General features: G+C 40.3%; 1 protein-coding gene and 2 long non-coding RNA genes across 3 annotated transcripts in view; 1 reads left to right on the top strand and 2 right to left on the bottom strand.

The window, feature by feature from the left end:
• LOC139560434 (voltage-gated inwardly rectifying potassium channel KCNH2-like) overlaps positions 1–17,483 on the bottom strand; it is a 43,716-nt gene extending 26,233 nt beyond the window's left edge. Inside the window, exon 1 of the mRNA XM_071377213.1 lies at positions 16,794–17,483. Coding sequence (XP_071233314.1) covers positions 16,794–16,910 — 117 coding nt within the window. The 5' untranslated portion in view covers positions 16,911–17,483. The remainder of the gene's footprint in view (positions 1–16,793) is intronic.
• LOC139560438 (uncharacterized) lies at positions 449–17,706 on the top strand. The gene is made up of 2 exons (XR_011671939.1): positions 449–1,088; positions 16,743–17,706. It is a non-coding gene; the product is annotated as an uncharacterized lncRNA (long non-coding RNA).
• On the bottom strand, positions 2,474–4,888 carry LOC139560437 (uncharacterized). Its single transcript, XR_011671938.1, has 4 exons — positions 4,746–4,888; positions 4,414–4,604; positions 3,495–3,644; positions 2,474–3,020 (listed from the first exon to the last, which is right to left on the bottom strand). It is a non-coding gene; the product is annotated as an uncharacterized lncRNA (long non-coding RNA).
• Positions 17,707–27,963: the final 10,257 nt, after the last annotated feature.

Raw genomic sequence — 27,963 nt, 5'->3', positions numbered from 1 at the left:
TAAAAGTTAAATATCTGCACTCTAAGTTTCTGATATGGACCAATGTTGGACACCAACTGAAACATCAGAGAAATACAGAGATAATAAAAGACTGCTCATTAACTAGGGGAGAGCCGGGACGAAAGCAACATGGGGTGAAAGTAACACGCCCATTTTCTCAGATAACACAGAAACTAGAATTACGTAATGAAGTCAGCAAGTTCCTAATGTGGAGAACAACCTCCCTGCGAAATAAACAGCACGTCAACCATGTTTTGCAGAGTTATCAACAAAAATCGACACAAACTTGATAGTACATTTGTTGAAAGTAACGACGATTACAAACCAGAAACATGGAAATAAGACAGATTTTGTACACTTCTCCCCAGCTGTTACTCCGCCCCGCCTGTACTAACAAAAGTAAAGTTGTGGTAGTTCTGTTCTCTGTCTATTTAAAGGGGAAGTTCGCCCTGTGGGAGTCTGAGCTTGTTTTCATTATGTCCAAGGTATTTCTAGGACAGTGAGATGTGTTTCACACATAATTAACCAGGAGGAAGGCAGGTTTGGGCTTCGGGCGGTGAATGATACACTCTATGATGGCTTCCGGTGTATTGATACGGGGGTGCAAGATCTAAAAATAAATCTGCTTTGTGGCATTTCGTGAAGATTGTATGTTATACTGATTGCACTATACATCTTTGTGCATGTAGATATGGTTGTACTTGTTCGATAGAACCATTGGATGTCTTTCAGCAATGTTCCGATCGGTAGATTCATTGCTAAATATACAAGTAGACACATTTTTTACGATCTCTGAGACTACAACTTGTGTTGGGCGCTTTTTTAAGAAGGAGGCGGACACTAATACAATCCTTTTGGCAAAACTGAAAGTACTGACCAGAAGCAATGGCTTCAAGTGATTCCTCTCATCAACACAAATTCGACGATGAAGAATGTTCTATTAGCTACATGGTGACATTTAACTATATATTTATAACTGGAAATAACTGAAGAGGATTCGAAACAAAGAGTTAGATTTAGCTAACGTTAGAAGCACACAGACAATGCAAGCACCAAGAGGGCAGATGAAAATTACGGTGCCTAGCTAAGTAAGTTATTTTTCCTGCAAGCCACCTAGCTAGCAAACTTTAGTTTATCTACTGAAACCCATATTGTGTATTTCTGGCTAACAAACTTTTACAGTGGGTGAAAATCAAATAATGGTTCTGTTTGCTAACCTAGCTAGGTGGCTAGCTAAGTTAGCTAAACAACTACCGGTTGCCATATCTATGACTAAAATAGAAAAGGTTTTACAATCAGAGATATTTTGTATCTCAATTGTAAAACCTCTTCTCGTTTTAGTCATAGATATGGCAAGCTACAAGGTTACAACCAGCCACCTAAAGCTAGGTTTACCAGCAAACGTTAGCATGACTGGAGTTGGCTGGCTAGTTAGCCTGGCGACTGCTAACTTATACGCCTCGCTTTACATTTGTAACCTGATAGCAAACATGTGTAGTGTCAGCAACGGTAAATCATTTTACTAGCTAGCTATGTAACATGATTGACATTGGTTATGATCATGACCATGGATGCATTTTAATTTCACAAAATTCTAGGCATAATCCAAGATAGGATTCCAAACAGATGTAAAGAACAATTATTTTATATCCAGCAAGCCAGCTAACTTATCTAGGTTTACTATCAAACATTTGAGGAGAAACAATAATACAAAAATGTACTGTTGCAAATCTCAAAAATTGAAGCTGGTTTTACAATAAACATTTGCCTAAGCATGCCTGATAGACATGGCTGTAGGTAGATACTGTCTGCCTACCTACCTAGGCTCATTTGTATGGTCTGGTCACTGTGCAAAGGTTGAGGGTTATGCCATATTTCTTTCTATTATTAGGCTAGATATTGTTGTAATGTAATATCTGTGCCTGTCCACATGTATGCATGTTCAACCCTAATGTTAATGTTATGCTGGCACAGTTCAATATTTTTTTGTCTTGGGACAATACCGTGTGGTGCATTCCTGGAGTTATTTCTAGATACAGAAACAGAATTACTTTGCCTGCATGTGTCATTGTAGCAGAACTGTATCCCGCGAACTGTATCCCTCTCGAGGGGTTAGACATTATGCTGGATTTCAAGCAGTTGACTCATGAGCCCCATGAAGTAATCCAACAAATGTGTATGTATTTTTGCCTCCATCTTGTCTATTTCAAGTCTTCTCCCATTGATCTAGACAGTTATGTTATCATGCCATGCAGCACTTTGTGGTGGACACCCACCTTTCTCGATCAATGAGAGAAGACTTGAAATAGACAAGACGTCGTCAGTTAACATTAACCAGTGTAAACTCCCTGTATTTTAGATTTTGACAAATATTCTTTGGATATCGGAATGTTTAGCATTTGTTTGATGCTAGAGCCCTGTACAGCTTATAAATATCTTCTGTGAATCCATAAAGGCAGACAAATTTCAACGATTGATAGAAAATATCCATATTTATTTTATAGTGGTTCTACATCAGGGCTCTCCAACTTCGTTCCTGGAGAGCTACCGTCCTGTAAGTTTTCATTTAGCTGGTTGATAAGCTGAACCAGGTTAGTTACAACTGGGGTTGGAGCGAAAACCTACAGGAGGATAGCTCTACAGGAACAGGGTTGGAGACCCTTGTGCAACATGGTCTTATGCTGAGCCACACTGGCTGCGTTTACACAGGCAGACCAATTCTGATCTTTATTGCACTAATTGGTCTTAATCACATCAGATCTTTTTCAGAACTGATCTGATTGGTCAAAAGACCAATTAGTGAAAAAAAGATCAGAATTGGGCTTTATCCGGCTTCAGTACACTGCCAATGGTGTTTGGCATGGTGGGCTGGGGAAGCTGAGACTCTTTGTGCTTATAGCGAATGGTCTTGTCCTGTCTGAACGGCCAGCTGGGTAAGGTTCTGCGGAAAGTGGTGTATGGCTTCTTAACCACCAACTGTTTGGTCCTCTTGCAGAAGATTTGCTGGTTTTGCACATCTCCTGGAAAGACAAGGTTGTGGTGTTAGCATTTTACATGTTTTGTGGAAGGAACATAGGGCAACATGCCTTTGTTGGTAAAGGTGTCAACTGAATGGGACCGGCTAGCGTATTGTTTAGGGACAATGGGTGCTGATTTTGAGAGGAAAGATCAGTCAACATAGTTAGGAGGGCAGTTTTTACACAGTATGAATTGTCGTGTATGGTAGATTGAGGAGAAATGGCATCTCTCAATTGTTGTCATACACAACAATACATTTACTGTCTAAGCACAACCCTGCACTACCAAAATCCCCTTCCTCATCTCAAAGTACTGTCTGTAAACCTCCCCCAGACCATTGACTGACAGATCATTCTTGTCAATAGTAGCCCTTTGCAGGGGATTTTTGTAGACATGTCTTTGTATTGTGTTTTGAGAGTCTACAGAGAGAGGAATGAGGTGATTGTGTCATTACTGTTGTAGTCTTGATTTTATACCTTTCAGTGTCCCTTGCTGGTTTCTGTCCCACAATCTTGTTGTGCTTCATAACCACAAGGTTTCCCCTCCCTCATGCTCGTGTACCCAAAACGCCGCCGCTTTGGGGTATTTTTCAGCAGGGCACTGTCACTGGAATGACTCCAGATAACCTGAGTTTTACAAAGAGAAGAGGGGTAGACTAAATTGATTACATGGTCTGGAAGGAAGGTACTCTGTGGCTACCTCTAACACCATAACACAAACACTACCTAATTCATGTTTATGCCATGCTTACTGTAAATATTAGCTGTCAGCTTGGTAGGACATCTTGGTACTATCTACAACAAAATACACAATTTAACCACCCCACTAATTGTATTGATCTCTATTAAACTGGCTAGCATAGCACACCTAACATGGACATTTCAATATTGTCAGCTAATGTTAGCTAACTAGCGTCATCAAATTGGCAGGAAGATTACTAGCCAGCTGAAACTGACTGAGAACCAACTAACTAATCATAGATGATTTATACAGGTTCGTCATTGCTACCAACACAAAAACAGAGTTTGTTAGCTATATCGACAATTCCCTTTTTAGTAACGGAGTGTTTTCCAGGCAAGGGTGTAATAGATGCCTACCAGATTGAGTTACTTTTATTTACTAACGTTAGCTAGCTTGTATTAGATAACTTCAGTCAAAGATATAATGAACAAACATGTTTACTCTGCTGCTGAAGGTAGCTACCAGTCTAGCAGTGACTACCATGGCATAAGTGAAATTGATTGACAGTGTGTATACCAAAAAAGATAGCTATATGATTTAGCTGATGGCTTTCAGAGTTCAATACAGGACTGTAACGTTAGCTAGCTAGCTAATGTTATAGTCCTGTGTTGAACTCAAAGCCATGAGCTAAATCATAAAATCCAGTTAGGTTACCTGTAATCGAGAATCTTCCGTTTTGTTGTGAAGGGGAAAAAATGTATGGTATCGCATCACTTCTCAGCTGTAGTCGAAATGGATTCCCCATCATATCAGTTCAGCCTGAGAATCCCTATGATAATCTCTGGTCATCGTAAGGGGCATCATTCTTGATATCTGCAAGCCACTGGCAGCATCGGGGTAAATCTCTGGTAGGTAGAATAGTGAAAGATAACACATTTTCACACTTGTTTGTAATTAGCACAGCCAGGCACAGAACACCTCACAGGCATGATGACAAAGGTTTGTGAAAAACAAACATTGTCAACAACAACAACAAAAATACTTGCCTTCGGGAGTTCTGAGATTGCTGTGTGTTGTTCGCCCAAAGTACACAACGCCATCATCAACGTTGCCATCTACCTTAGCGGACCGTATCTGCATTCGCTATGAATGTCGGACTTTGTGGTTCACTATGAGCAGAGGAATACACAGAAAGTCGAAAACTTCCCGATTCTACCAGTGAAATGAAAATGTGCTAGTTCTAGCTTGCGTTTGGATAATTGTTATGTTTATGACAAAAAAGTAATGCTAATATAGTAATAATTATATGCCATGGCAGAGCCAGGGTGAAATGTCACTTTAATTTCAACTCATTTACCCTATAAATGAAATTACAGTTGCTAATGGAAAATGACATATATATACAGTACCAGTCAAAAGTTTGGACACACCTACATTGTAGAATTATAGTGAAGACATCAAAACTATGAAATAACACATATGGAATCATGTAGTAACCAAAGAAGTGTTAAACAAATATACATATATATACTTTATATTTGAGATTCTTCAAAGTAGTCACCCGTCGCCTTGATGACAGCTTTGCACACTCTTAGCATTCTCTCAACCAGCTTCAGGAGGAAGTCACCTGGAATGCATTTCAATTAACAGGTGTGCCTTGTTAAAAGTTAATTTGTAGAATTTCTTTCCTTCTTAATGCGTTTGAGACAATCAGTTGTGCTGTAACAAGGTAGGGGTGGTATACAGAAGATAGCCCTTTGGTAAAAGATCAAGTCCATATTATGGCAGGAACAGCTCAAATAAGCAAAGAGAAATTACAGTCCATCCTTACTTTAAGACATGAAGTTCAGTCAATACGGAACATTTCAAGAACTTTGAAAGTTTCTTCAAGTGTAGTCGCAAAAATCATCAAGCGCTATGATGAAACTGGCTCTCATGAGGACCACCACAGGAAAGGAAGACAGAGAGTTAGTTACCTCTGCTGCAGAAGATCAGTTCATTAGAGTTAACTGCACCTCAGAGTGCAGCCCAAATAAATACTTCACAGAGTTCAAGTAACAGACACATTTCAACATCAGCTGTTCAGAGGAGACTGTGAATTAGGCCTTCATGGTCGAATTGCTGAAAAGAAACCACTATTAAAGGACACCAATAAGAAGAAGAGACTTGCTTGGGCCAAGAAATACAAGCAATGGACATTAGACAGGTGGAAATCTGTCCTTTGGTCTGATAAGTCCAAATTTGAGATTTTTGGTTCCAACCGCCGTGTCTTTGTGAGAGTGTAGGTGAACAGATGATCCCCGCATGTGTGGTTCCCACCATGAAGCATGGAGGGGGAGGTGTGATTGTGTGGGGGTGCTTTGCTGGTGACACTGTCAGTGATTTTATTTAGAATTCAAGGCACACTTAACCAGCATGGCTTGCCACAGCATTCTGCAGCGATACGCCATCCCATCTGGTTTGCGCTTAGTGGGACTATAATTTGTTTTTCAACAGGACAATAAACCAACACACCTCCATGCTGTGTAAGGGCTGTTTGACCAATAAGGAGAGTGATGGAGTGCTGCATCAGATGACCTGGCCTCCACAATCACCCGACATCAACCCAATTGAGATGATTTGGGATGAGTTGGACCGCAGAGTGAAGGAAAAGCAACCAACAAGTGCTCAGCATATGTGGGAACTCCAAGACTGTTGGAAAAGCATTCCAGGTGAAGCTGGTTGAGAGAATGCCAAGAGTGTGCAAAGCTGTCATCAAGGGAAAGGGTGGCTACTTTGAAGAACCTAAAATATATTTAGATTTGTTTAACATTGTTTTGGTTACTATAGTTTTGATGTCTTCCCTATTATTCTACAATGTAGAAAATAGTAAAAAAAATAAAGAAACTCTTGAATGAGTAGGTGTGTCCAAACGTTTGACTGGTACTGTATATAAAAAATATGGTGTCTCCAGCTCTATTGATCTCTGAGTAATTAGGAAAAAAACAAAGTTTTACTTTACTTTCATCCCGGTTCTCCCCTAAGACAATATAATTACAAAACTATATTATTCCCTGTGTCAAGGGATTGACATACCTTTGCAGTGTATCACCGACATACAGTAGACAATGAACAGGGTATTGTAAATGAGAGAACATTTCCAACATCCAAACCTCTATTTCTCTTAAATACACTCTTAAAATAAAAAGGTGATATCTAGAACCTAAAAGGGCTCTTCGGCTGTCTTCATAGGAGAACTCTTTGAAGAACACTTTGGTTACGAACCCTTTTGAGTTCCATGTAGAACCCTTTCCACAGAGGGTTCTACATTGAACCCAACATAGTTATACCTGGAACCAAAAAGGGTTCTCCTGTGGGTATAGCCGAATAACCCTTTTGGAAACCTTTTTTCTAAGATTGTAGGACATGTCCTTATGTGGTAGAAACTTCTAGTCACAGTAACAAGTGAGCACCTCTGCTTTGCACTGCACTGCACAGGGGAAGCCCACTTATCCAGCCTGCAATAAATCTTCCTGCACAAGGGCCCCTGGGACATGGGATTCCATTTGCCTGGCTGCCTGGGCATGAGGTGCGTTATGCTTTACTGACTGAGTATGGTGTTCAAGGGCACTGGTTTGCCAAGATGGATGTTGGTTCCTTGACCGGAGAAACTCCCCTACTGTGCACTCTGTGCTACATATACTTGGTTATGTAGCAGTCTTTGGGTATCCACGCTATAACTAATCTGTGTCTCCAAGTATGGAGATGACTATGATGAACCATTACTATAACTAGTCTCATAAGAACCATTTCTCTCTTTTTTTGGACAGTAGGTGGACATATTCACCTGTGTGAGCCATTGCTGGATTTATTTTCAATTCACCAAGCTTTACAGCGAAATGCTTGTCTTGTTTCTGTTAACACTATGGATGGATTAATGACTTGCCGAGGATAAAACTAAACACTGTCTCTCGCCGACTCATGACTCAATTCCAGCATGATGTAGTGCTAGGAGTGATCTGTTTACAACATCAGATTCCACCCCATGTCTAATGGCCGCTCCAGGGTGAAGTTTCTCTTAGATACAGATCTAGGATCAGCTTCCCCTCCCCCAATCCAAACCTTAACCATTTAGTGGAAAAAGGAAAAAATTACCCTAGAAAAGCATATAGGGGCAACTTCCCCCTAATCCTCTGATGGTCACACAGTTTCACGGGGCCCACCTCAAGGTCCAAGGCCACTACTTGTTTAATTGTTTTATTTTTTAATGGGGCAGAGAACAATATGTGACCAACCGGTTTGATTCGGACTTATGTAGCAGCATTTTAAATTGTGTTTTTTTACATTGGATAAAAGTAGAGACTCAGAGCTAGAAAAGGGTATATCATACACTACAGTTGAGGAACAATGGGAAAGTAATTCTGCTTTGGAAGTTGATAAACTTGGAACCTCACTTTTAAGAAAAAGGCCTTTGATTGTTTTGGTATACCAATTGGAGAGCTCTTCTTTGTCTACACCCATTCAGCATCCGAGCGTTCTGTCCTAACAACAGCAGTCAAGCACCCAAGCTAACTGGCTAACGTTGGCTAGCTTGCTAGCTACTTCCAGACACAAATGAGAGAATAGCTCACTCTGACCATTTTACTCGCCATAGCAAAGCTGTTTTTATGTAATCCAGGGTGTTGGTGACTGCAATTGTGCTGATGGCAACAATTGCTTTTTTTGCCAACGTTTACTGACATTGGCCATATTCAACGGGTGTTGAGCGTTTGTAAATTTGTCAGTTATTCTGCGCTCTGGCACACTCAGACGAGAGTGTTCTGAAATCGGAGTAGATAGCCAGAGCGAATTTACCAGCTACGTCTATCAACAGCTGTCGCAGTGACATCATGAGTCTTTTGTTAAGACATTTAGCTAGCTAGCTAAACAATGAACCTTAATCGCAACTCATGACGTTACTAGCCTGCATGAATCTGCAGGTAGCTAACCAACCATGTCCAATGTTAGCTAGCTAACATTAGCCTATAACTAGCATTGCAAATGGCTCTGAGATACGAATAATATTACGACACATATCATACACGTAACATTAGCTAGTGAGCCAGCCAGCTAAAGTTAGCAAGCTAGCTACTTTTTGACAAAATTAGAAAAGTGTAATATTGGAAAATGTAGCTAGCTAGACTATCTTACCTGTATACATGGATAGACGCTTCTCCCCCTCTGTCATGGATGCCATGGTTGCCCTTAATTTGAAGATGTAATCCGGAGACAGGTGTTTTCTCCATCTCCTTAGCTATCATACTCTAATTCCACTGATTTCAAAATTCGGTCCCCCAGAAAGTGGAGAGCAACACTTATGCAGTTCTACTACGCAATATATTTTTTAAAAGCTGCATTAGACAGGATTACCTACATATACTGACCAGCTCAAATAGACAGAAGCTTGCTACATGGCAGATCAATCCGAAACTCATCTCTCGGCATGTCCAGCCCACTCATTAGCTCAGCCAATCAAGGCTAGCAGGAAGGTCTTTTTCTGTGGCTAAACCAACTAGGCTCGTAATTTAACAATTTTATTCATATTTACAGATGGCATACAAGTTTGTTATTAAGGCACATGAAAGTTCACATGTTCCAGAAGGCATTTCTGACAAAAAATGCATTTTGATTGAAAGTAGTGACATGCGACATACGCCTAGTTTCCTGAAACGAGTCACATATGCAGTATTATAGCTAATCTCATGCTATTCTATACATTTTGCCATAAGGCTGAGAGATAATGTTGCTGTTTTAGAGTTCAGGGATTCTTGAAAAAGGGACAATCTCAACTTTTCCCCCACAAATATTTGTCTTATTACAAAATGTAAAATCAATATTTTGATAGGCCAAAGTATCAGCTACCACACCATGCAAAGGAACAACCTCCTATTTACAGTGCATTCGGAAAGTATTCAGACCCCTTGACTTTTCCACATTTTGTTACGTTACAGCCTTACTCTAAATGTATTAAATATTTGTTTTTCAATCTTTACACAATACTCCATAATGACAAACCACATTTTTAAATATTTTCACCCAGAGAGGGGAGAGAAGGGAGCTGGTGGGAGATTGACAGCTTACTCCCTGTTGTAAATCAAGGAGAGAACATCCCTTTCCAATGTTCACACAGGAATGTTCTTTGTCTACACAGACATTTTCCCGCCGAAACTCTTAACACATTCTAAAGTGAATACTGGAACAATATTTCTAACATAGAACTTGGGGAATGGTTAGAGGCGATCTAAAGAATAATAATGTCAATTTGGTTGTTATTTTGTGGTTGTTATAAAGGAAATATATATTTAGGTTGTGATAAAGGAAATATTGTAACTTGAAAAGTATATACAGCACATGTATGAAGTTTACATCCTCTGCGTTGTATTTGAAATATGAAAAATTATGAAAGTGTTTTTGTTAAGAGAGGGATGTGATCTTAGAAACTATATGAGGAAATTGTTTCTATAACTTTGTACAAGTAAGTGATCACAGCCCACTTGGGTGAGGCGAGAGAGCGTGTCAGCCTTATGAACCTTTTTGAAGAACTGTATAAAATGATGGGTTAAGAATTAACATATCAGACCAGAGAGGCGTGTAGCTGCAGCTCACGTCCCAAGTGTTTCATACTCTGAATATCAACACGAGGTAGAGGCGAGAAGCTCACCTGGACAATCACTGGTACGGCTGATTAGCTGTCATAAGTAATGCATCTAGAAAAGCAAATTTAAGTGAGACCATTCTACTACACTTCTCAAATCACCGAAGTACACTACTCTCATCACACCACTGAGAACCATCGACACGGTTGGCTAGCCTATCTTAAAATAATTATCTTCCAGAGCAAGTGGAAGTAGAGTGAGCTCTGTAGTTCTGTTCAGGACTACACGACGGGTCACAGGATGCCGGGCGACGGCAGAGGAGAGCAACAGTAGGAGACGGGTGGGGACCTCTTTTGGACAATCAGAGCCTTACAAACACGCTGCAAAAAGACCTAACTCCCTTTCCAGGCGGTCTGGTTCCGACAGAGATACGCGGCGAACCAAGACATTTATGCGCAAATACATTAATGATTTCATGCTCCAAACGGGCAGCGGTTCGTGTGCAAAGTATATGATTACTGTGAGAGTAGTTTCTAGATGTACCAAAGTATTATGTCTCTGTCCCTCTCTCTCTCTCGCCCTCTTCATGTCTTTTGTAACAAGCCGCCATAATGTTGTCAGTCCGCTAGGGACCTGTTTCTAATGTAAGTGTGTATGTTTATCCTGTGTTAGTTACCATTTAGTTAGCTAGTAAATAATTAAACCAATTTGTGTAATACTGAATCATAAGTAAGGCTCAGGTTTTTGCAGATGTCGAAGGTTACGACTGTTCAGAATTATGATATTATATGAGGCTATAATTAATGAGTCGACTGTTTATGGATGTAATAGGTAAAGACCTTTAGAGTTTAATTCGGGAGATGATAACTCTGTAAAGAACCGCTCTCACGGTGCCCCGAATTCCTAATGAGTTAATTGTTACATTAATTGTTAAAATGAACATAGTTAGTTGATTAGAAAAATAACAGTCATCAGATTAATGCAGGCACGGCGCCAGGATTTTTTCTCGCCCGGGGCCAAGGGGGGGCTTGACCAATACATGGGGGTGCTAAGAAATAGTTGATTTTCATGACTTCAGAGTTATAAGGAAGTTCTCATTTGTTCAATACAAGCAGATATGGCACACAGCACATTTGATATAAATGTAGTTTTTAATTGAATTTGGCCAAAGAACCTTCAACAAAATAGCTATAAGCCTAATACAAGTGACCACAAGGGAATGACAAAAACATATTTCACATGCAAAGGTGAAAGACTTCAGCACCGGACAGTGCCCATGCATGGAAGTCTTTCGGCAATAACACAATACATCCAAAATGCGGTGACAACAACAAGAAGTGCATTTATACCATATGCATAATCAGACAACTGTGTATTGGTAATAATGTTTTGGATGAAATGGCTATCACAACGTCAGAAATTACATTAATAATATCCAAAGTGCAGCCACAATGAGAAGTGCAATGCATTTAGCCTATGCCTGTTAACTGTGCACACACTTGTAAAACGAACTGGCTATCATCACAATCTTAGTGATTATATTTCTATTGCAAACAAAAATAACTTGTAGGCCGACAATATACATGCGTCCTGCTGTGCATTGGTTATAATGTTACGGATTAAATGTCTATCACAATGTCAGAAATGAAAGGAATGATATCCACAGTGCAGCCACAACGAGAAGTGCATTTACCCTATGCCTGTCCACTGTGCACACATGGTGTAAAACGAGCAGGCTATCATCACAATCTTAGCGATTATATTTCTATTGCAAAAACAGTTGTAGGCCGACTGGCTGACACTATGCATGCGTCTTCTTGTTCCATCCAGATCCAGATCAGCGCGATTGAATCATGTTCCCACCACCGGACAGGCGCTCTGTCAATAAATTAAAGGCCTTTCATTTACTCACCAAGTGTTGTTTTATAGAAGGACGATGCGTCTGTTGTGGTTCAGTGCAAATGAGTCTAATCTTCTGGACATCCAGGGCCTTGGTTCTTTCTGTGTGTATGGACAGGCAGGAAAGGTTGCTGAGTCGATTGTTTGCCCAGTATTTCATTCTGTATATCATGATGCGTGTACTTCGCATCTCTATTATTATCTGAGATTTTCTGTGCAACTGTTTTGTCGAATTTGCCTATGACCTGTAAAAGTTCAAGGAAGTTTCCCTGGTTGACAGCCATGTCGTTTTCTATGTCTCCTCTCTGTGAAAGTCCCTGGTATGCAGTGTAACACAATGTCTCCACAACTGCTCTCATATACTCTCTGTTCTCTAGGACTATTTTCGAATGTCCATCACTTAGAGCATTGCATATTGTTGAGCCAGACTCTTTCTGAATAGTCCACTCATTCCACGCTGTCATTGCATATTTATGCTCCACACTAGCATTGTGTGTCTTGAACGAACTTGTTGCCTTCTTCCAGTTCTGGTAGCCATCGTGGGTAAATGCCGCCTTCTCTCCACCATGGTTTCCTGGACGTTGAAAGGCAGAAATTACGGTTCTTTGAAATAGAATATTCCAGCCATTTGTAATCCTCATACCATCTACGATTGAAGTAGCGATCCTGCTGTCTGACTTTTGTGGCTGGATAACGCCGAAGAAGAGGGCGCCTTGGTTCTTCAACAGGTGACTGGCTTAAATCAGAGGGAGCGGTGGCTGTGCTAACAGTGCAGCTAATGGTGGCTGTGGAGCAGCTAGCAGCGGTGAACTGCTCTGGTGCTCCCTCACGTCGTGGCTCACGAGTTTCTCTCTCCGACTCATCTTTCTTATCTCCCTCTTCTTCATTGGCCCCCTCGGAGACAGGTTCTGGATTTTAAATTTCTACCCGCACTCTTCTCTTGATCAGAAAACGGTCCATTGCAACAGGGTGAGATGGGCGACTAGCTAGCTAAAAGTTCACTCACATAACGTAGCCTAACGTGTGCGAGCACACACACCCCCACCACACACACACACACACACACACACGTCATAGGGTACATGCACACGCAGCCAGGGATCTGATTGGGAACAGAATGGCTGGTTATTAACTTTAACATATTTCTTTATTCAAAAATTTAAAAAACACAAAAATGCTTGAGGGGGCTTAACTGGGGCTACGCAGATTTGTGACATGACTAAAGCCCCCCCTAGCCTCGGTGTAGCGCCGTGCATGGATTAATGAAAGTAAAGTCACAACACTAAATAAGGTCCCACAGTTGACAGTGCATGTCAGAGCAAAGTACAGAGAGATCCTTGATGAAAACCTCCTCCAGAGTGCTCAGGACATCAGACTGGGGCGAAGGTGCACCCTCCAACAGGACAACCACCCTAAGCACACAGCCAAGACAATTCAGGAGTTGCTTCGGGACATGTCTCTGAATGTCCTTGAGTGGTCCAGCTAGAGCCCGGACTTGAACCCGGTCAAAGATCTCTGAAGAGACCTGAAAACAGCTGTGCACGGACACTCCCCATCCAACCTGACAGAGCTTGAGACGATCTGCAGAGAAGAATGGGGGAAAGTCCCCAAATACAGGTATGCCAAGCTTGTAGGGTCATACCCAAGAAGACTCGAGGCTGTAATCGCTGCCAAGTCGCTGCTAAAAGGTCTGAATACTTATGTAAATCTGATATTTCAGTTCATGTTTTTTTATAAATGTGAAAACAATTCTAAACTTTTTTCTTTGTCATTATGGGGTATTTTATGTAGATTGAGGGGAAAAAACGAATTTAGTCAGTTTTCGAATAAGGCTGCAATGTAACAACATTTAGATAAAGTCAAGGGGTCTGAATACTTTCTGAGTGCACTGTATGTCAGACACCATAAAAGGCATTTCATTTTTACAATAATTGTCCAATAAGTGTTTAAAGGCCTTTATTGTTTATTTACAACATTAGATTATTCAAATATGTAATTCAAATCTCCAAACTTATTTTTGTTTTGTTTTATAGCACTATTAATGCTCCAAGGCTAATTTCGTTAGCATTTTGGCATGTTTTTATAGATTTAGAAAAATAAAATATTTATAGCGCAAACAGTATCCATTAGGTCTAGCACAGCAAATACTTCAATTGTTTAAGCATATGTTGCAGAACAGTGAATAATATTTTTTTCCTTCTGATTATTGACAAACAATATTGACTACATCAGTGACAGAGTTGACAACAGATACACAAAACACACATATTTTTCCTCTAAAAATAAAAGTTCAATACAAACATTTGGTAAAATATGGAAAATTATTCATTTTGCCAATCCCCAATAAAAACATAAACATTCTTTCAGATCTTTAAGTTGACGCTAGACAAAAATCTGAAAGAGATCATGTTTTACGGAGTTGACAAAAATATATATTTTTTCTTCATTCAAGTACACAGTAGCAAGTATACACAGTAGCAAGTTTGTTTTTCCTCAGCTGTTTTATGACTCTAAAACCTAAATACATTGAACATATTTGAACCAAAGTTAATATTCTTTCATCATCTATCAGGCAGATGGAGTTGACAGTTTATGGTTGTGACCATTATGAGTCCAATATTGTTTGTTTAAATCTATCAAAAGTAGAGAACTTTACAGACCATTAGTGGTCTTGCTACACTACATGTAATGAGGACATGAATAAGGGGTCCTTATGGTATAGCTGACCCTGCTCATTCCTGATGAATTCAGGATTTTAGACAAATCTGACGAAGTTGACCAAATCTCCAGTCACATCTTCTAGGAATCACAGTTTTGAGAGAAATGTGATTTAAAGTTACAGAGGGCTATTACAAAAAACTACATAAGATACTTTTTCAGTTAATATCCATTATTGCCCTTTAAAAAATAAAATAAATTACACTTTTTTTTAGAGTTTTAGTTGGGATCCTTTGCACTGGACAAGTTCATTTCCAGACATAATATTGAACGTATTTTGATAGTTCCCAAAATAAATATTTTCCCTTATAAAATTCACATTTTCCATGAGGCTGAGATACATTTTGTAGTTTTGAAGTTAATATTCTGTAATTCTAAACATTTAATTCATGGCTATTGATGTTTTCGTATGTTATATGGGGGGCCGATGTCCGGGGACACCAATCCCCCCCAAAATATATTTTTTTATAAAAATAAATATTTGGGGGGGGAGCAAGGTGTGTGCTACGCAAGTGACACTGGCTTCTCTGAGAGGAACTACATTACCATTATGCGAATCAATTTCTATTTGTCACATGGTTCGTAAACAACAGGTGTAGACCAGTGGAGGCTGGTGGGAGGAGCTATAAGAGGAAAGACTCATTGTAATGGCTGGAATGGAATGAATGGAACAGTGTCAATCATATGGGAACTACATGTTTGACTCCATTTTTTTTATACCATTCCAGCCATTACAATGAGCCCGTCCTCCTATAGCTCCTCTCACCAGCCTCCACTGGTGTAGACTAACACTGAAATGCTTACTCGTTTAGAACAAGCCCCTTAAGTTGATTGTCATTGTTTGTTGAGTGGCTTTTATCCTAAAATAACAGTGAGAATGGTAGTCACAACAGGATGTAACATAACACTAACTGAGGTTAGCGTAACAGACTGGGGTTAGAATAACAGACCATGTAGCTTACTATATTAATGTACTGATGACATTAGAATATAATATTACATAAAACAGGCATGCAAACAAGCAAATAATGTACGTATGCACCTGCTCAAACACATAAACATACACACCGACACACACACTGTAGTATAGCCCTGGGTAACTGTTTGTTGGCATTTGTACAGGTAAATACAGCTTATGACCAATAATCCTATCACAAGTAGAGATACTCATGGATCAAATAAACACAAAACGTTTTTTCTACCGGCCAAACCCTCCCCTAACCTGAACGACGCTGGGCCAAATGTGCACCACCCCATGGGTCTCCCGGTCACGGCCGGCTACGACAGAGCCTGGACTCAAATCCAGAATCTCTAGTGGCACAGCTAGTACTGCGATGCAGTGTCTTAGGGCCTCCCGAGTGGCACAGTGGTCTAACACAAAATGTTTTTAATTCCAGTAAAACACACCAAGGAACGCCACAACCTGTCTGGATTGAATCTAACCTCCACAGACTGAAGCACACTGAATAGGCTTTATACTGATGTACACTGTCTGGAACCATATTAATCTTCTTTGAATATGCCTTAAGTATGACATAAACTGTTCAAGCACCCTGTACAGTTGAGTAAGAGAGCAAATTACCAAAACAATTCTTACAAATAACATAATACGCTCTACAGTATACACTATTAAGGTAATACAAAGATAACGTAGGCTGATGCAAAAAGCAAAATAATAGTTGTGATACCCCTTCAACAGCAATTAATGTGCCTCTGTTTAACTGAACACTAATCCCTGACAGACCAAATGTTAAAATAGAAAAGCCCCTGAAAGTTAGGATGTATTTGAATGCCCTTGTTCTCTCCCAATAGTGCCCGTTGTCCCATGCAGTCTCACAGCCAGGTCAGAGTCCGACCACTCACCTCCTGAGCAACCATGCTGGAGATGCGGACAGCCCTCTTCACTCGTGTGTTCCGGCGCTCGTTGCTGGCCACTGGCACGCCATCCTGGGATATACTGCCCATTCCACTGAGGGACATGGTGGATCTGCCCTCCTCTGCCCGCTCTTTCCTCCACACAGCTGCTTGTTATCCTCCCAGACTCATCTCCCCAATCTCACAACCCCGTGCCCTCCCCTGGGAGAGCTCACACTCACAGGTTATGTGCTTCTCTGTGCTGTGAATCCACACAGGGCTGTTTAGGGTTCCGTCAAACTGAGTCCAAAGAGAGATAAACAAAGTGAATGGTCCATCTGTGTTATTCGTCCTGTCATCAACCCTTTTTTTCTCCTGCTAATGTTCCTTGTCTTAATGATCTGACGCGTCCCCAGGAGAAGAGGTGCTCCGGTGCGGTTCCACCTAATGAGAATTGTTGTCACTTCATGGTCTTCTCCCATTCTCTTTTCACTCTACCGCCTCCTATTCTCCCTTGTTCAGTATGAGTATCAATTATGTCATGTCCAGAGACAGAGAGCTCTCCCTCTTTCTTTCTTTCTCTCCCTCGCTCTCTCTTTCTCTCTCACTCTCGGAGTAGAGTCTTCGCTCTACTTTTTAGTTGCTTCGCTGTATCTGTGAGGTGCCACACGCCCTTCCCTCCATCTCTCTCCCCAGCCCCTTGTCTTTTTCTCTCTCTCTCTCTCCCTCTCTCTCTCTTTCCCCTCCTCTTTTTCTCGCCTCTGTAAAAGCGCTGTACCACTCAGGATCAGCTGTAATTGCAGCTGGCTCTGTCTCCTCCTCCCATCTCCTAATTTCCACCTCTTCGGTCCATCACCAGGCCAGCTGCAGGACTTGATTGATTTCCCCTTTCCCCAAATAAACACCAACAGACTTCCATAAACCTTCTCTCCCACGTCTCTTCTTCTTTCCCTCCCTCTCCCCCTTAGTCACACACAAGCTACATATTGCATTACATTTGTTAATGCGCTTAATAAAATAAATTAATGTAAACAGTGTTAGGGTTTTAAAATTGAAGATATTTTGCATCGCCTTGTGGTTGAACCCAAAACAGCAGAGGTGATACTTCTGCCTCTGATACCTAGTAGCTAGCCTTTCACTGCACTGGCCCATTAACCCTCCAGCTGCTAACATGTGGTTAACAGTCTCTAAGCTGATTTGCATAGGATGTTGTATGTTAAATAATATAATATATTTTTGCCTCAGAGATGCCAGAGACTGTAGAACCAATATTATTTGCAACATCTTGGCTAACTTAGGCATGACCTTGGGCACACATAGTTACTCTACCAATCTAATCTTTTATTGATGCTGACAAAACCAAACCTCTCCTTTACATACCACGAAAGGCGTCCGCATGCTTCCCAGCCGAAACAGTTTGGTAGAGTTTGTGCATATGTTATGATGACATTTTGTGAAGTTTTTGTGAGTTTTGGACTTCGGTGAGGGTTTTTTCGGCTGTCCAGGCAAGCTAAAAACAAAATCTGGAGGCAAGCCGAAGTTCGGAGCCGAAGTCTACACCCCGTCGGTGATTGGTCAACCGTAGAGATTCTTCAATCAAGTCTTTGTTGTCATTCAATGAGAGATGACTTGTTCTCCTTCACATTTTTTTATTGAAAAATACTGCACCAAACATCTTGGATGTAATATTGTGCGACGAAGATCTCTTTGGCAAAAATGTCTAAATTAATGACAGATTTCTTTAGTTATCGTAGATTAATTCAGAGTATTTTGAGGAAGTGTATACTGGCTACTGTGTCTCAAAATGGACAAACAGTAATATTGTCACTTTTTCTGGCGAAGGTCTTTTAAGGGAGTACGCAGCACATTCGTTCGGCGAGGCCGAGTTCGGCGAGGCGCCAGCCGAACTGAAGCATGCTGACGCCTTAAGTCTTCCTCCTTGGGCTGAGAGACTGGGATAGGGAGAGATTGAATATTTCCGTAAACACTCCAGACAGCTGGTATTCCATGAATAGGAATATATATATAATCAACAAATAGATAATCAATCAACATAACTTTGCAACATCTTTTCCCTCCAATTCACATAGATTTTCTGACTCACTTGTGTTAAACAGCAGCTTGCCAAAGTATTGAGAAGGCAATCAGTCTATGGGGCATTTATTTAAGCTTAATCTCAGCTGGAAAGTATTGTGCTGGGATTAAACAATCAATCCAGTTGATAAAGTGAAAGAAGATTCAGTGGGTGTATAAAGCGAGCCCATGCTTCATTACATCCCCATACCATGTGTGACCTTCCATAAACCAGGAGCTCACCTTGCATCAGCGTCACCACCCGTCAATCCAGCCTCTACTGTCTTCCAGATAGTGTGACTGGGGGCTTTGTTATTTATGACCTTGCCCAGGGGAGTGAAACCCTCTTTATTTTTCAAGTATTGTGGTGGCAGCATCATGTTACCGGCAGGGACTGGGGAGTTTGTCATGATCAAAATCAATATGAAATTACCAAACCCCAATAAAAGTTAGAGGAAACCCTGCCTCAGTCTTCTGAATACCTAACCGTGGGATAGTTTTATTTTTCAGCTGTGCAATTACACAAATGTTAATGCCAAAGACACACCAGAATGGTTTTCCAATAGGTGTTGAGTGTTCCTGAATAGTCCAGTCTCAATCCTAAATGAAAATCAGAGACAAGGTTTGAATTTAGCTTTCCATCAGTGACTCCCAACCAAATTCGCTGAGCTCGAGCAATTTTGACAAAAACAATGGGTATATGTTGCCCTAAGAGTTGGCCAAGTTGGTAGAATCTTATTCAAAATGATACCCAGCTGTAATGGCTGCCTATGGTGCTTCCACCAAATTTTTACTCTGGGGTGTGAATACATACACAATCAATTAATTCATTTGGTAAATGTTCTATAACTTTTCTTTCGCTCTGATAATGTGGATTAGGTTGTGTACATCGGTAAGAAAAAAATTGAATTTAATAAATGTTGAAATAAAATTTGAAGGCAGCAAAATGTGAAGACTGTGCGAGGGGTGGGTAGACTTTCACTAGACACTGCCACAAGAGGCAGCTGAGCTGGACGGCTCATAATAATGGCTGGAATGGCGTAAATGGAACGCTAAATGGAACGGCTACCTATTTGGTAGGTCAGGGTGTGACTAGTGTAACAATATAACTTTAGTACGTCCCCTCGCCCCGACCCGGGCGCGAACCAGGGACCCTCTGCACACATCAACAACAGTCACCCACTGAGCGTCGTTACCCATCGCTCCACAAAAGCCGCTGCCCTTGCTGAGCAAGGGGCAACACTACATCTAGGTTTCAGAGCAAGTGACGTAACTGATTGAAACGCTACTAGCGCGTACCCGCTAACTAGCTAGCCATTTCACATCCGTTACACTAGGGTGGGAAATCTATGTTTATATTTCTTTGTTCCCAATCAGAGGCAGCTGTCTATCGTTGTCTCTGATTGGGGATCATACTTAGGCAGCCCTTTTTCCCACCTTCTGTTGTGGGATCTTGTCTTTTTGTGTTGCATTCCTAGCTTTACGGTCGTTTAGTTGTTTATTGTTTTTGGTGGAACATTTAAAATTAAAAGAAAATGTACGCCTACCACGCTGCACCTTGGTCTTCATTTAACGACGGACGTAACAGGTATGAAACACATGGAAAGGTTTGGACTGAGCCTCCCATTCAAAGGCAAAGCTTTTGAGAGAATGGTTTAAACTACTATGCCAGTATTTCAACAGTGGTGTAAGCTCTAAATTTACTCGTCTTAAAAAAATTACCCAACTTTTACTCATAAGTATTGGACATTTGAACTAATGGTCAACTATTGTGCTGAGTTACCAAAAATTAGTAGTACTGTCAGGAAATTGAAATGAAACAGAATATACAACAAAATGCTCATGATTAAACCGACTATTGTCTATGTATCACAATAAAAGCCCACAAAAGACACACACATCACATAGCTGAAATGTTTGTCAGATCAGAACTTTACTTTCACAGAGACAAAGAATACTGTGAGATAAGATAAGCTGTATCCTACATGCTAAATGTGTTACAGTAAAATATCAGATGTTCAGCAGGGAGTCTGCAGGACACAATACTCTGAATTCTGCTTCTGCTTGCTAAAACTAACTATTACCTGAGTGACTCACTCGAGTAGATACATAATCTAACAGGATCAAATTGACCTGGGTTTAGAAATAAAATGTGTGTGGGGAGATATTTTCCATAAAGAAAGCCGTTAGATATGTGGGCTGTCTGGGTGGGTGTTTTCCCTCTAGCAGGGTTTGTTTGTAAAGCCTATGGGTCGTCGCATGGATGATATAACGGTCTACACATTCTGATTTTGGGTATGTGGGTGGTGAGTATAGGGCTTATACTGATGTGGCATTTGATGCTTGATAGAGCTTGTAAAAACAAAGGAGTTTCCCATAAGTATGTGAGAGTCTGCATGTTTGACACAGTCCATAAAAATAACCAAAGTTATTGCAATGGAAAGAATGACAAATTTCCCTCCAATTTTTTTTACAACAGCAATAGGCATCCAGCTGCTATGCAATGGCTCAGTGCACAAATAACAGTTCACTTGCATCTCAGCAGGGTATATTCCTCTCCTTGATGGCAATTCTCCTCTAGGATATGCTTTATCAGGGACACCCTGGAGTTACAACCATCTACAATCTCATCTCAGGTTCTAGGGTTTTTCTGCTTCAGCTATATCTGCAGAGTTAACAATGTCACTGAAACACACACTCAGTCCCTCCAACTCAGTGGGCATACTGTGTGAAGGTGACCCATTGTTCTATAACTTCACAGGCACAAGGAGCTTTCCCAGAAGGGCCATTATCTATCTCTCATCTGGTGCTCAGGCTTGTAGCTAAGGGAACAACAGTCCACATGACAGAGTGAGTGGTGGTGGTGGCCAAATAGTTACTTTTATGATGACTTCTGAATCTATGTTGCCGTTGTGATTCTCTGCAAGGATTTCCTCAATCAGATAGACTTTACATAAATTCCTGTGTGTATATATAAATACATACAATATTTATAAGCCATGCATGTATGATGTTATAGTAAGTACATGTTACAGCTTCTCTATTATTCAGAGAAAGCCAAGGCTCTAGGGACAGACCAAGCTAAGGCTAGGCAGCATCACAGAGGATGTCATAACGGTGGCAGCTGTTTCCAATAGGCATGTGAGGTATTCTATTCAGTGGTTTTCTGGCTGTTTAAAGGTAATCTCAATAAAAGTGTTTTATTTTTATCTGGCTTATGCGGAAGTGGCATAATGACATGCTACTTTATATTAAAGGTCTTTATGTACATCATGTATATTACCTTTTTGGCCTTAGTCCAGGACAGTGAAGCATTGAGCTTCCATTTGTAGCTTTTAATTAAACCCCAGAATAGCGGAGGCAATCACTTCAGATGAATTTTCCATAACAACAACATCATTATTGTATGTGACTCAATCTTCCTGTCAACACTGTACACATGTCAGGGACATAACATACGATGGTATAGGATACTGTACATAACATTCAATATGGGATTTTATCAGAACACACCTACAGTACTGAGGTGGCATTAAAAGAGAATTCATGTAATGTAAATAAACTGAGGTGTTGTTGTTTGGTACAGTACTACCTATGCTATGTTGATAGTATAACGTCATTCAATGACCCGTCCCAGGAAAATGATGTTATCAAAATGCTCCAAAGGAGAATTAACTACATGTCATATATACAGTATGTGTACCCTCCATCCACTACCTGCATTCATACACATCTGACCATTTGCTCTAAGTAAAATATTCCATCTTTGGGGGGCACTGGAAGAGAAGGCAAGGTTGTCTGTTACTATACATTACATAGTACCCCAAAACACCTCTCACACACAAACAAGCCAATCAGCAACAGTCACAAGGCTTTTTGATATTAATTTGATTATTGCATTGAGTTTTCATCAAGCAAAGCTAATATTGGCATCGTTATGGTGTCTCTTAACCAGTAAATCTATCCCCATCCACAGTAACACACCAGAAAATTGCTGTGCGCTGTACAGGTTGTAAATAAATACTATGCAAGCATACACCAGCTGTCTCTAGACCTATTTAAGCTTTGTAGTAGTAAACACAGATTGATTTGTCTGCTCCGGCCCTTCCTGCAGTACAGTATTACTTATCTGTATGACACTGGACTGTCTCACTGACTTGTAACTCCAGCCAGGCTGTTCTGTTCTGCCTCACTGGGATAATAAGCCCCACTCTGAATATATATGGGAGAGGAGTGCTTGGTTAGCAAATTATGCTAACAATTCATTGAGTACGGTCTGCATAGGTAAGCTAGATCTATCTCACTGTCAATGTATTGGAAGCACTGTTATAGTAAGTGAAACTCTGAGGCAATAAGGAGGGATTCCTTGTGTTTTTGAGTCTATGCAACAGTGTCACCGGCATTGTTTGACTGCCTATAATAGATGTACTATATTTTGAGACTAGGTGTATTCTACTCCAGTCATTCTACTCGTGTCTTTTATCTAGTACAGTAAAACATATGATTTTTGAGCGTGAGGTAAATGTGAACTACTGTCCTGCTAAAGCCCTGCTCAACATCTCTGAAAACCTGGAGGTTTCCATTTTAGTTTACTAAGTCCTTTTATAAGTTTCTTCAACCATAGAGGAGCTCTGTTCTGCCAACTTCAGTAAGTCTTAAGTACAATCAGTGAACACCAGACAGATAGGTGACTCACAGTAACTCTGAATGGGGCGCTGTGCACGCCTGCAAGTCACATTATGTTGGTTTGCAAAGTGTAATTCCTATTGGAATCCAGCCAGAGTTAGGATATTCAGCAGTTGGAATTTTTAATCACCCACAGCCTGCATTCAGAATGACTGTTAGGGAAGTTGATAAGAAGACTAGCTAAACCATTCAAACTGGAACAACCATTTTTGTAGCAGGTGCAATAAAGCTAACTGACTGGATTAGTTTAGAAAAATGTATGTTATGTATCTTTGTGTAGCATAAGATTATTCAATCAATGTACATGCAAAAATACAGATATTAAAAACAATCCTAAAAAATCAACCTGCTGGTTGGCCGTGGTTTTGATGGGACTGTTTTACTCTCCACAGTGTAAAACAATAACTCTGATTATTAACACCAACACTAGGGGTTCTTATACACCACTGAGTGTTAATTGCACTCTTACAGAGTGAATTAAACTGGTAATCTAGTGGTTAGAGCATTGGGCCAGTAACTGAAAGGTTGCTGGATCAAATCCCCGAGCTGACAGGGTAAAAATCTGTTGTTCTGCCCCTGAGCAAGGCAGTTAACCCACTGTTCACCGGGTGCCGAAGACGTGGATGTCAATTAAGGCAGCCACTCGCACCTCTCTGATTCAAAGGGGGTTGGGTTAAATGTGGAAGACACATTTCAGTTGAAGGCATTCAGTTGTACAACTGACTAGGTATCTCCCTTTCCTGAATCAACACTAGAAATGTTACACTGAAAAATCAACACTGGCCTATTTGCGGTGTGATGTGGCCTGTAAAGTACTCACTTAGTGAAAGCCACAGGCCTTTAAAATTAAAGAATTGAATAACCATGTCACAAACAAATACAGTCATGGGTGTTTAACTCTACGATTCACTCAAAGAAAAGGCACTCTGGGAAATATGCAAATTAGGCTTTACACCATACAGTGTTAAAACAACACCCCAAAATGATTTACTGTAACACTACAGGTGTTAATTTCTTCCACTGAGAAACTGTAACGGCATTAGCACTAAGCAAAGTGAGTCCAGCTTATCTAAATCAAGTGTTATGTTTTACACTTTAGGTGTTGGGTATTACTCTACTGTAGAGCTATGCAAACACCACAATCAAGTTCATTTGAACACGTTAAGAGTTGAATGGAGAACACTGCAAAATAGTTCAATCTTTAACACTTTCAAAAGTGTTAATGTACACCCTTATTTTGCTGTGTAAAGACCTACAGAAGAATCTAATACAATATATTTCTGTGCGTTATGCTTTCTACATACACTGTATCCCCAGCCCCACGGAAAACTACAGAGTAAATAATACAACGAACAACATCAGTCATTGTGAGTATTGCAGGTTCCATGTTTGTGCTTTCTTCATTGCTGTAAAGTGGGACAACTTGAGTCAGGCGAGGGGGAGGTGTAAGTAAGAAGCACGAGAGGCTGTCCATTGGGATCCTCTGTTTAACATCTCTTATCTCCAAAGTTACTACAGAATGACAAAACAACCTTGTGCAGTGTTTATCCTTCATAAGAATGATTAAAGTACCTACTGCCACGTGAGTACAGAATGAAGTGCCTGTTCCAGCACTCCAGTGAGTCAAACACAGTGCCATGTGTCGGCCATTTTGAAAAGGGACAATAACTTCCTACATGGGTTGTCATGAGAAACCCAAGCTTCTATACAGGAGCCATGTCCCTCCATCTGTTTGATAGCAGAATGAATGAGCTTCCATCAGCAGAGTAGAGGAAGGCTATAAGGCTTCGAGAGGGTATGCGACCACATACAGTAATGTCCGATTGCACTGGTGGGTCTTTTGAGTATACATCAGCCGCTCTGCTATACAGTAGAGATAGGGGGTTAGGGGGCAGGTGTCAGAGCAGCCAGAGGCGAAACATGACAACAGGCATTTATTTATAAAATCTGCCTGTACAGTACGCCTCTCCTGACCTACTAACAGGACCTGTCGTCAATCCCTGTTCGTCCCAATGCTCATGCATTATCTTTATTGTCCTCACATACAACAAGGTTCAAAGTTTATTTGTCACGTGCACAGGTGTAAAACAGTACAGTAATAAACAACGGTTTACGCATAATACACAATCTGTGCAGTGCACTACACCCTCATCTTCCTCTACTCTGTATGATCATTAGTTGTTGGAGACTTGTGTTGCAGAGTGTAGGCTGAAAGCAGTGAGTGGAGCATTCCTAGCAATCTGGTCTCGGAGCATTATGTATTATTCTATAAATCTGAGACACCCCATTTAGTATGATATATTACGTTTCATATGGTATGTATTCATTTGTCGATGTCCATCATCCATTTTGTATGATAGATTACGAATTACAATTGTATGATATGTTACTAATTGCAATTCGTACAATATGTTACGAAATGATGTTACATTTCGTATGGTATGTATTAATTTGTGGATGTCCATCATCCATTTCACATGATATGTTACAAATTACATTTTGCATGATATGTTACAAATTACAATTCGTATTAAATGTTACAAATTACAATTTGTATGATATGTTACGAATTGTAATTCATACAATATGTTACGAATTGCAATTCGTACAATATGTTACGGATTTGCTAAATGTATGTTAAGTTACGAATTTCAATTTGTTGTTGCTAATGTTAGCTAGGTGGCTAACATTAGCTAGCTGGCTAACATTAGCTAGGGGTTAGAGTTAAGGTTAGGAGTTGGGTTAAAGTTAGGGTTAGAGGAAGGGTTAGTTAAATGGTTAGGGTTATGGGAATGGTTAGCTAACCTGCTAAGTAGTTGAAAAGTAGTAAGTAGCTGCAAAGTTGCTAATTAGCTGAAATGCTAAAGTTGTCCGTGAAGAGATTCGAACACGCATACCTTTGGGTATATATGGTAGTATATACTATAGTAATTACTTAGTGTTTTTGCGGACTGTAGTATTTACTGTAGTGTTTTAACTGACATTACTGTAGTATATACTATAGTGTTTTGTTTTATTATCTTTGACATAGCAGTGAAGGCTTTGTCCTTGAGGAAAACTACTAGACAAATTACTTAAAGTGCAAATTTTCCATAACCTGTAGGTAGGTAGGACTAAGGTCTGAACGAACAGTTCAGAGCTTCTGCTATTTTTTATAACCTGTAGGGAACACAATAAATTGCCTTCACTCTGTGTGAAATAAAAGTGTTTAACAGGATTTTTGAATGGCTGCCTTATCTCTGTACCCCACACATACAATTATCTGTAAGTTCCCTCAGTCAAGCAGTGAATTTCAAACACAGATTCAACCACAAAGACCAGGGAGGTTTTCCAATGCCTCGCAAAGAAGGGATTCTATTGGTAGATACAAAAAAAAGACATTGAATATCCCTTTTGAGTTTATTTTTATTTTTACAGGGGCTGTGCACATACAACCACAGTCCCTTGGCAGGTTATTAAAAACAATTACAATATTAATACAGACAAACAATGAGCAGTGAGCACATGCAGAGAAACATAGCACAAGCAACACGTAGCATGCAGAAAGAGCAATAGCACAAAAAGCAACAAAGCAATACATAAACAGTTTTTACACACCTCACAAGCTACAGATAACATGGAAAGTGGCAATACACCGCTAGGAATTATGTTCACAAGTCGGATTGTCCTTTAGCCATGTCTATGTTTTTTTGTTAAGGTGTGATAGGTGGTGCAGTTATGTGTGTCTGATGGCAGTGTGTTCCAGACATGGGAAGCTCTCACAGAGAAAGCAGTTTGACTAAAGGTGCTTTGAGCATTGTGAAGTCATTAATTACACTTTGGATGGTGTATCAATACACCCAGTGACTGCAAGGATACAGGCATCCTTCCTAACTCAGTTGCTGGAGAGGAAGGAATCCAACCGCTTAGGGATTTTACCATGATGTAAATAGTGACTTTAAAACAGTTTATTGACAGAGTGGAAAGAAGAAAGCTTGTCCAGAATAAAAATATAACAAAACATGCATCCTGCTTGCAACAAGGCACTAAAGTAATACTGCCAAAAATGTGGCAAAGAAATCACATTGTCCTGAATAAAAAGTGTTATGTTTGGGGCAAATCCAGTACAACATATTACTGAGTACCATCCTACATATTTTCAAGCATAGTGGTGGCTACGTCATGTTATAGGTATGTTAGTAATCGTTAACGACGGGGAAGTTTTTCAGGATAGAAGAAAAAACAGAATGGAGCTAACCACAGGCAAAATCCTAGAGGAAGACCTGGTTTAGTCTGCTTTCCACCATACACTGGGAGAGGAATTCACCTTTCAGCAGGGCAAAAACACAAAGCCATATCTACACTGGAGTTGCTTATCAAGAAGACAGTGAATGTTCCTGAGTGGCCGAGTCACAGTTTTGACTGCTGGAAAATCTATGGC

Source organism: Salvelinus alpinus, chromosome 30, assembly GCF_045679555.1.
Source record: "Salvelinus alpinus chromosome 30, SLU_Salpinus.1, whole genome shotgun sequence".
In the NCBI taxonomy this organism is placed as follows: Eukaryota; Metazoa; Chordata; class Actinopteri; order Salmoniformes; family Salmonidae; genus Salvelinus; species Salvelinus alpinus.
This window is presented reverse-complemented; position numbering and strand designations above follow the sequence as displayed.